Genomic DNA, 11,459 nt, shown 5'->3' with positions numbered 1-11,459 from the left:
TACTTTACGGTTGTATACGTTATTTTGAAAGACGATCCTTACATGATCTTAACAATGATAAATGTTTTTGTAAAAAGAAATAACAAAAAGGTATATCTTTAAAGTTAAATTTAAATACTGTACGGTACATTCATACATTAATTAATATGGGTCACCAATTTCTTCAAAGCTTGTCTTTTTTTTTTTTATAAACCGCGACTCCTTTTAAAATATGAGGATACACATATGAAATATATATATACCGTGAAGCCGTCGATAAGTTGAGCATTCTATTCCTCATGACTAAAACACAAGAGGGTCGAATTCACTTAACGTTTTAATGATAACGATAAGGATTTGACGAAAACATTTCATTTAAATGGTAACTTTCCCTCTAGATTAGAAGTGATATGAACATAACTATGCGTTTAATATCTGTTCGTTTATTCTGCTAATCTGTCCTGCAACGCCGTTTGTAAGATCAATAGTAACAATTGTCCCACTTAATTTGTTTTCTTGCTTTCTGTTTTCGCGAAGTGAAAAATCCTATAATCGATTGGCTTTAGACGTAAACAAACAAAAAGGGACCGCATGTTCAAATACAATGCGATTATCGTTATGATTTTACAAATCAGTAATCATTGCTTTGAAATATCGCAGATAGAAACCAGCGACACCTGCAAGATTTTACCATTGAAATCAAAACAATTGGCTGTAATTTGCTGAAAAATATTCATCAGGCAAAAAAGTCCGTTAAAAATGGTGCAACAAAATTAACCATCGTGATGGCAATGCAACAAAAAAAAAAAAAAAATCAACAGTGGCTTACCAATAATCAAGCTCAAGTTTTGGAGTAACTTGGAAGATCCAAACAATGCAATGTTAAAGTGCACAAAATGCAAAAGCAACTTCGACCAAGAGGTCTGCGCATTTTTAAGCCCCTCATCTAACAGATAAATTATGATTTCCTTGACTAAAGTTTAAATTAGTAAACATCCTTCATTTTTTTACATAAATAAGGCCGTTAGTTTTCTCGTTTGAATTATTTTACATTGTCTAATCGGGGCCTATTATAGCTGACTATGCGGTATGGACTTTGCTCATTGTTGAAGGCCGTACGGTGACCTATAGTTGTTACTGTCTGTGTCTTTTTGGTCTTTTGTGGATAGTTGTCTCATTGGAAATCATACCGCATCTTCCGAATTCTTTTTTATAATATCAACCAGTTTACTTGTACAGATGTATAACACCATCTAAACAAAACCAAAGACCAACTTCAGAAACGACATAGAGAAATATCAAATATGCTACTAAATAGTCGAAACTCGAAAGATAAGTAACTAGATATTGCCAATGCATCCTTTTCTGCTCTGCCATATGTTTGAGTATAGTTGTTTTAGAAATTATAGAATGTTTAGAAATTTTCTAGTTTCAAATGATTCTTGAGGTTTTTCGAATCTTCTTTCTTCTGAAATAAATCGATAGAGCAACCAGAACACTTATCATTGCTCCCGCAATGATTATAACTCCAGCTACATATAGTGGCTTAAATTTCGACGAAGATTCATTTGATGAATCACTGTTTAGACGATATCCCTTTGCAGTAGATTCTGAAAATAAATACTAAAGGTAATGATTGTTTTGTATGAGGAGATTATACGAACATTGTATGAGAAACGATTAACTACTGGAAGGAAAACACTAAACAGAGATACAATTTTCTATATGAAAACGAGGGTAGCTACTAAACACTAAGTATGTATAAATGTTTTTATTATCAAACACAAAGAATTTAAATGTCTACGTAATGATTTGAAATCTAAAATAGAGAATCCTCTGTATTGTACCCTTTGTTGTTTCATTGCAAAACATAAGGAAATTCGATGAAAAAATATCAATAGCCTTTCCTTAACAATTTAAGGATTACTGCTTGCAGTGCTAAAAGTAATTTCCTCATCTAAAAACAATATTCTAGTTAAAACAAGTAGAAATGCACCTATTCAAACACACTTTCTAAGGTGTTGTCGACTAAGGTGAGCCATAAAGAGGTTATTGGGATGGTAATGGTTGTTCACATTTTTCTTTCTAAAAGGCAATGCAAGCACTTAATTGAAAAACAAGTGAGTCATCTTTTTTTAAATGCTTTAACGACAATTTTGTGTTGAAATGTCTCGATTTTCTGTAAAAAATTTTGGTTTGATTAGCCAATAACCCAATTTCTATTTTAAGTTATAGAAAACAAAATAGTTGGACTGTGAACGATGTGTGTGACATCTGTCTTATATCACAAATATTCTGTAGTTTTGATATTGCCCCTTAAACATTTCATAATACAGACACTTGCCTCTTTTTATAGTAAATAGTATTTTGGTTTCGACCTCAGAGATCTCAATAGGGCCATTCAAATCCTGAACTGCACTTCTATGATGCCCTATCCGTTTACTATGTTTGCACTGTGGTTCACATTCAGTCGAATAGTCATTTGATTTACAGAATGTAGCATTGCAGTGAACATACATCGAATCAGGATGTCCAGCATATTCAAAATCCTGAAAATGGAATCGGGTTTCGTGGGTTGACTGAGATGTGATGAGCGTATTCCGATCCACAGGACATCTGAAAAACAAAAGTGAAAAATATCAATGAATACTGAGATGTCACGAATGTTCTCCGATCCACAGGACACCCGAAAAACAAAAGTTAAAATATCAATGAATAATGAGATGTCACGAATGTACTCCGATCCACAGGAAACCCGAAAAACAAAAGTGAAAATATCAATGAATACTGAGATGTCACTAATGAACTCCGATCCACAGGACACCTGAAAGGCAAAAGTGAAAATATAAATGAAGACTGGGATGTTACGAATGTACTCCGATCTACAGGACACCTGAAAGGCAAAAGTGAAAATATCAATGAATACTGAGATGTCAGGAATGTACTCCGATCCACAGGACACACGAAAGGCAAAAGTGAAACTATCAATGAATACTGAGAGGTCACGAATGTACTCCGATCCACATCTAAGATACGACAGTTAAGTTGAAGTTTAATGCACAGGTATAAATTGCAATAAAGTAACTTGTTCGGACTTTATGAATTTTTCACAGGACATCTGAAAAGCAAAAGTGAAATTATCAATGAATATTTTTGTTAATGTTATGTTAATTTTAGATACAAACAGCAGTTAAGTCACATTTATTGGCTTAAATAAGTGTCATGAGTCGTTGGTTGACTGTGATGTAACAAATGTATTCTTTTCCACAAAACACATTAAAGACAAAAGTGAAATTAAAAAAGAATATTTTAATTTATGTTTATTCTAGGTACAAAAGGCAATAAAGTAACTTGTTCTGATATTGAAAAACCATCTGTATTTAATTAACATATTATATGGTAAATCAATTGTCAGGGAATTAATACACTAATTAAAATAAAATTCTCGAAACACTGATTTACATGTAATATTTACTAGCCAACAAAAGTAACGATACACAAATTTGAACTCCAATTTATCATAAATAAAATTAAAAGGAAAACTTTTAAATTGTTCATTGAAAACATTCACATTTGAAAAAAATACACGCATATGATAAAAATTATCTGACCAAATTGAAACTTTGGAAAATCCCTTTTTATTGAACAAAGGGGTTAAATGTGTTTTGCGAAAAATTATGACAACAGTTGGCACCTAATTTCGAAGAGAGTTAAATACTAGTATTCAAATACATGTATATAAAGACATACAAAATATATGGGACCGATTTAGCAAATACTTTCTTAGATAAAGTGTGTCCAATTTCATTAGATATAGGGAAATTCCATTGCTGTGTATCGTTTTTTTTTTATTGGCTAGTTTTCAACAGCCTTTTTCGATGAAACTATTCATTTGAAAGATAGTGGAGTTTATCATGAAAGAAATTATAGGTGGCTGTTTTACATGATGGGAAGATTGAATGATTTTAGTCGGTCAAACATGGTAATACAATTAGCTAGTAACAACATTTCAGACATTATTTTGTGATTGATCATAATATCGCAAATCAACTGCCTTTTCATTGGTACCTATTATTCTATTTCATCAACCGACCTGTCATGTACATAGTCAGGAAAATAGGAATGGCAGTTTTTATCCTATAGTTCGTTTCCGTGTGTGCTGCATTGTCTTTTGGTTTTTGGTTGCACTTACGTGTATCTTTTATTTCGTTGTTTTCCTCAGTTTTAGTTTATAACTTGGATTTGTTTTCTCGAAATAGATTAATGACTTTCGAACAGCGGTATACTTCTGTTGCCTTTATTTATTTGTCCCTAGTCCTTACCCATGCTGTACTGTTACTCAAAGTCTCATGACAAACGAGACCGGAAGTAAGACAGAAAGAGATTTCTGCGCAAATGCGGTACGTACCCATTTTGTATTAAGTAGTATGTGTAGATTGTACTGGCATGATCAGAGGGATTTGTATAGCAAACTGACAACCGCATCTTCACGTCGTAATCATGCATGCTTGTTTGAACTTTAGCATAGACAACATCGCCAACCACATATGCTTGCCGAAACCCATTAAATCGATTTTGATAATTTGAACCACTATAAAAGTTGAGATGGATCGAAATATGTCCAGTGCCTGCGACAGTGTGGTCCTCTTGTTCCTGATTATGTTTGATGGTGTCTACGCCATGCTCTCGTTTCGACATGTCGCATTCGGCCTTGATTTTAAACCTGTAGTCTCGGATTATAAATCGATGGTCAGGATCATGAAGTGCATACACAAGTGTGTTTGTGTAAAAAACTGCGTCGCTGGATGTCTGAAAATAAAACAACATTACGGCATGAAACATTCAACCTTGATTTACAACCTGTGGTTTCGGATGATAAATCGATGGTGAGGATCATGAAGTGCATACACAAGCGTGTTTGTGTAAATAACTGCGTCGCTGGATGTTTGAAAATAAATTAACATTACAATTCAAAATGTCACATTCAACATTGATTTGAAACTTATAGTTTCGGATGATAAACCGATGCTTATGAATTGCATAAACACGAGTGTTAGTATAAATAGCGACATCGGTGGATGTCTGAAAATAAACAATACTAGATTTCTACATGTCGCATTCAAATCCAATTGTTAACCTGTAGTCTCGGATAAAAAACGATGGTTAGGGTCACGGATTGGCAAACAAGTTTGTTTGTGTAAATCACTGCGTCTTTTTGTGTCTGGAAACTGTAAGTTTGAATTAGAACCTAGGCAAGTTTATGAAATACATATTCAAGTGTCTGTGGAAAAACGACTACCTTTCTTTTTGTTTTGTTTTTCTAGCTTTGTTCAATTTCATGCGCTTCCTTCATATATTTTCCGTACATTAATAATTGGTTTGTTAAATTTGATCATAGGTAAAACGATTATGCCTTTTATTTGTATTGGGCTACACAGTATAGAATCAACAAATCTTATATATTTGCTACTTTGTTGATATTCATAGTCTACGGTTTGTAATAAAAGCGAAATGTGTCTAATGCTTCCTTATTAAGTAGTGTCGTTTATGGATAGTTTGAATGGTTGCCATTAAACGCGTTTTGTAAGTTATTGTTTTCTACTAATTACTGTAATAATATTGGAAGCAAAAACTGGGAATGCGTCAATGCGACAACATACCCATCAGAAAGCACCGAAAACGCCTTAAACCAACCAATGGGTCTACAACACGGCGAGAAAATCAGAAAATGAATTAGTTATAGTTTCAGATTAGTATTTTATACTCTTTTATTTGCTTAACGTTTTACCGCCATTTTACGTAACAATAGGCCCACAACGTCGTCACTTGCCGACGTCTCTCTTGTATATCTTAGACTCTAGTAAAGCATACGAAACATTGAAGACGCTTTTGTGTTTACTCGCCTTTATTTTCGATACGTCCAAAACATTGGTGCCGTGACAAAAACAGAAGAATACGAAAGATGAGTACCGCGACAACGAAAATGAAAACCAGACGAGCTGGACATCCGGGAGTTCTTACAAAGTTGCTGAAGAAAGTGGAACCGAGTCCCGATGAACTATTGCAGGAATATGACGTTAGCAAACTTTCTACCATTCGATGACTTATTGTTAAGAAGCAGGAAACGATCGATCAACTGAACGAGAAGATTGTGGAGGAACTATCAAAAGAGGAAGTGAGCGAAGAAATAGAGGAAGCCGACGGATACACGTATGTCATAGAAATGACAGTAACAAAACTTTCAAAAATCATTAAGGAATCGGAAATCACAGAACAGTCAAGTAAGTCATTGCTAAACCCAAATGCACACGAGTTAATTAATTACACGAATCATCAAGAAAGTCAGCCACCGCCCAGTTTTATGCACGCAAATACATAAAAAAATATCAGCGTCCGTTTTTTCAAACTCCAGCATGTACCACAAACTTCCTCAATTAAATTTAACAACGTTCGGCGGGAATATTTTAGAATGGCAACCCTTTTGGGATTCGTTTACCCTTCCGGAGCACCTGAGATAACCCCTAGTTTTTTGGTGGGGTTCGTGTTGTTTATTCTTTAGTTTTCTATGTTGTGTCGTGTGTGCTGTTGTTTGTTTGTCTTTTTCATTTTTAGCCATGACGTTGTCAGTTTGTTTTAGATTTATGAGTTTGACTGTCCCTTTGGTATCTTTCGTCCCTCTTTTAGTGCTGCCGTACACGATAACCTGTCTTTAAACGATATACAGAGATTTAATTACTTGAAATCTCATCTGTTCTGAGAAGCCATCCAATACATAGCAGGTCTACAAATAACTAACACAAATTACGTACAAGCATCACATGTACTAAAACAAAGATTCAATCAACCACAAAAGATAGTACAAACATACATGCAGTTTAATCAGCCTTCCTAGTCCAAAGTCAAATATTACACATTTGAAAAAAATTCTACGACAGCATGGAAAACTACTACATCCGTGGCCTTGAAAATATAGGGGAGTCTCACGAGTCGTTTGGAAGCCTTTTAGTGCCCAAAATATTAGATAAACTACCTGGGAATATAAGAGAAAACATGGTACGTGCCCACGGAGGAGACCACTGGAACTTGCCGTCGTTACGGCAAGCTATTTAACATGAGATAACGATTATGGAAGCGGGTCAGTCGGTAAATGGTGATGATTTAGAGCCAAATTGCACACCATCATCAGCATTCCTTACGGGTACAAATCGCAACTACGCTAATCAAAAAGGAAAAAGAGACATAACCAAGAAGCCGTGCATCTTTTGTCAAGGAGTTCACGCCCCATTAACTTGTAAAAATGTCATGAAAATTGAAGATCGATAACGAATTGTTAAGGAATAAAAGGCATGTTTCAATTGCTTAGGAAATCACAGAGTTGCCGATTGCAAATCCGATAAAACGTGTAAAAACTGTAATAAACGACACCATACTAGTATTTGTTCAAAGAATGAAACACACTTGTATACCAAGTCTTAAGATAGCAGTACATCAAAACCAGATACCGATGTCGCAGTCGCAAGCATGCATTCATCCAAATTATCGGTTAGATCGCAGGTATTGTTGAAAACCGCGATAGCACCTATCACGTATGACAAGACACGTTTTAACACCGACAATTTACTATTTGACGATGGAGCTCAGCGAAGCTTTATCACTCAAGAGGTGGGCGATTTATTGAACCTGAGACCACATAGGAAAGAAGCGATAACGATATCCGGTTTCGGTGAATCCAAAACGAAGGTTAGAAATTGACAAATTGCTACTATCTATATAAAAGGTCTGACGAATACGATTATCCCTATTGAAGTTCTTATAGTACCACAGATTGCTTATCCGATACATACCTACGAAAGGAACCAGTCGAGTTTTCCTCATTTAAATGGATTGAAGTTAACCCACCCAGCTTTACAGGACGAGGATTTTGAGATATCAGTCTTAGTTGGCGCCGATTATTATTGGGATATAGTTGGAGACAGAGTAATTAGAGGTTTCGGACCAACCACTGTACAGTCCAAAGTTGGATACTTGCTATCAGGACCTATACAATTGAACACTAACAGTAATAATCAATCAACGTCATCGATTATGAATATTTCCCACACAGACTAGAAGAATGTGAAATAAATAAATTTTGGGAAATGGAATCCATAGGAACAGAAAAGGACAGTGAAGTGAAAGCGAAAACGGACTTACAAGAAATGACCACTTACCAAGAGAATAACATTCATTTGAAAGATAATAGGTACATCACCAAGTTCCCATCTACAAAATTTGAACCAAAGCAATGAGAAAATAACATTGCATGTCTTTGTTGATGCCAGCCAACGCGCTTATGGAGCCAATGCCTACTTATGTCTATTCATCGCAAATTCAAAAAATAGAAACGTGTAATGGTTGAGACATTGGTTTTTTTAATTAAATGTGATTTATTTCAAATATCACTTGGTGCTGTAAAAGAAAAGTCAATATAATAATTAAAAGAAAAATGTGTCTGTTTTTGTTGACTTAACAATAAATGCTTTCAGTTCGTTTAAATCTTAAATAAAATCATGAAAAAGAATTAGTCAGAGTTAAATATAGAAACGACGCGTTCTTCTTTTGATTAAACTGTGATAACATGTTGAAAATGAATCATAACCAGGCATAGAACTATGGTTGACTGGTATTGTTAGTAGTAAAACACTTCATATCAACCTTTTGCTTCTCAATGACGACCCTCTTGTTGTCTCCTCGTATCACATTTTTGTTGATTTGATTTTTTCTTAATGTTTTCTCGGCTTTTCCTGGACTTGATTATCCATTTGTTGTCTGTTTTGCTTTTCATGTTTGATTCGGCGAAAATACTACATCTTTAATATAAAATTCTTTAAATACTAGAATGTTTGATAATCAGTTATCCAAGTGACAATTTCATTAATCTGCTTTATATGTTATCAAAGGTACCAGGATCAGTCTATGGAAGAGGCGTATCGATAAAAACTTTTCTTATATCACATAGCGATATTGTCTAATATCAATTGTAAATATGCAGACATTCCATGCGGAAAATGTTGTTTTCGGCAACGAAAAATTGAGAAAATACTTACTTTAAAACTCATTGTTCAAATATAAACAACAATTGAGTCTAAATATACATTCAGAAGTTAGTTAGAAGCTAAAGTTTATGTCCGTGTAAAATTTGAAGTGCTGTGTTTTTCTTATATACATAAATAAACAATGCGATACTTTTAGAATATCAATGCGATACTTTTAAAATATCATAGCGGTGTTTTTGTTATATCAGTATTAGTACCGATTAGTATTAATATTAGACTGTTGTACCCATATTTTGACAATTTTACCTATTATATCTGTTTTGTTCACGCATCTTTGTAAATATGACAGAATTTGACGAGACTGTCATACACGTGAGAGGTTAAGCGCTATAAAACCAGGTTCAATCCACCATTTTCAAAACTTGAAAATGCCAGTACTGAGTCAGAAATATGACAGTTGTTATCTATTCGTTTGGTGTGTTTTATCATTTGATTTTACCATTTAATAAGGAACTTTTTGTTTTGAATTTTCCTCGGAGTTCAGTATTTTTGTGATTTTACTTCTTAGTATAGTATTGTATGTAAATAAGCAGTTTTAAGACAATTGCTTAAATTCAAATCGGTTTTGGTAAAATCTTACAAATTTCTCAATTAGTTTTGGAAGCAAAACTAATCAAATAAGGGTTTAATAAACAATGCCGTAATCAAATAGCTAAGTATCAAAATGATTGTTCACATATATAACGTTTAGCAAATTTCATAATGAACGCACCGAAATAATATATATCCGATTTGCTCGCAACGCACGCATGGAAGACTTTCATTGGATAACAATGGCACTAACTTGTGACAAAGATAAATCATAATGTCCTCGTACTGATTGATTCGACAAAATCTGACCTGTACTTTTGAATCTCCTTTTATTTTTACAAATTAGACCGTTGGCTTTCCTGTTTGAATGGTTTAACACTAGCAATGTTCTTGTTCCTATATAGCGTGGTGTTCGCTGTGAGCCAATGCTCCGTGTTTAAGGACCTACTTTGGTCTATAATGGTTTACTTTAAACAAATTATTACTTTGATGGAAAGTTGTCTCATTCGAACTCATGCATCATCTTCTTATATCTATAAATCTTAAAAATTTCCCCTTATAAATATAAATAACTGCTTTCCAGTCCTCAAACTGAACGATCTAAATTTATCAATATAGAAAAGATATATACACATTTCTAACGTCAACAGACATTTACATCTTTTTTATTTGTGTTTTAAACATTTTTTTTAGTACTCATTGAAGAAATGAATTTATAAAAAGCGATACGGATTGTTATTTTGCACTAAGAAAAGTTCGCGTATTTTTACGGTCGGTTACTAGCCAAAAACGAAAGTCAAATCTCTGTGGCAACAATACATCGGAATACCCTCACGGTCATTGCGATGTAAAAGAGCGTCCACGCGGCGAGCTGAATATGTTCATAGAGATATCGATTTACCGACGGGAAAAGTCTTTGATATCCAAAAAGAACTGGTTTGCTTCTCAATATCTTTTTCTATGTTAATAATAAATACATTTTCTGTTTGACAAGATTTTTGATTTTCATTGTATCTGAAGTTGTCCAATTAATAGTCTGAGGCTACTCAGTTTATATCTTCAAAGTTCGGGACATCAGCATTTGTACATTTTAGTTTGTTTAGATTATTGATTTTACCATTTGACTATTTATTGTAATTTGGAGCTGTATTGGATTGGATTGTTAAATGAATGTTTCTTTTAAGTAATGATATTATTTTACTATTTCGATATTGCCAAGGTGGATAGGCTATATCAGTGTGACCAGTATATTATAATCTAATAGGTCGGTAGACGTATGTTCAACCGCATTTAAATTCCGCCATTGCATCATCACTTCAAATAGAATTATAAAAAATAAGATGTGGTATGATTGCCAATGAGACAACTGTCCACAAGAGACCAAAATAACACAGACATTAACAACTATAGGTCACCGAAAGGCCTTCAACAATGAGCAAAGCCCATACCGCATAATCAGCTATAAAAGGCCCCGATAAGACAATGTAAAACAATTCAAACGAGAAAACTAACGGCCTTATTTATATAAAAAAATGAACGAAAAACAAATATGTAACACATAAACAAATGAATTACAGGCTCCTGACTTCGGACAGGCACATACATAAATAATGTGGCGGGGTTAAACATGTTAGTTAGTCGGTTAAACCATGTGATTGAAAACAATAGACTGAACAGATTATTAACACTTTCAACTATCAATAAGCGTTCATTTTGTTACAGTTACGAAATTTTAGTGATATTGATCCTAAAACATTAAACCGGTCATGATCTAAGTTTGTGAATTATGTTTGCAGTTTTCTTGACATGCATTGTGACGTGTCATCGTATTAATTTTATATTAGAAAACTATAG

At 33.9% G+C, this 11,459-nt stretch overlaps 1 protein-coding gene across 1 annotated transcript in view; it reads right to left on the bottom strand.

The window, feature by feature from the left end:
* Window positions 1-2,258: 2,258 nt before the first annotated feature.
* The window catches only part of LOC143052021 (uncharacterized), a 208,533-nt gene continuing 199,332 nt past the window's right edge, over window positions 2,259-11,459 (bottom strand). Inside the window, exons 34-35 of the mRNA XM_076224995.1 lie at window positions 4,388-4,788; window positions 2,259-2,595 (exon numbers count right to left, since the gene is read on the bottom strand). Coding sequence (XP_076081110.1) covers window positions 2,259-2,595; window positions 4,388-4,788 — 738 coding nt within the window. The remainder of the gene's footprint in view (window positions 2,596-4,387; window positions 4,789-11,459) is intronic.

The sequence above is a fragment of the Mytilus galloprovincialis genome, chromosome 11 (genome assembly GCF_965363235.1).
Source record: "Mytilus galloprovincialis chromosome 11, xbMytGall1.hap1.1, whole genome shotgun sequence".
Classification (NCBI taxonomy): Eukaryota; Metazoa; Mollusca; class Bivalvia; order Mytilida; family Mytilidae; genus Mytilus; species Mytilus galloprovincialis.
Note: the sequence above shows the minus strand (reverse complement) of the source record. Positions and strands in the feature narration are given on the sequence as shown.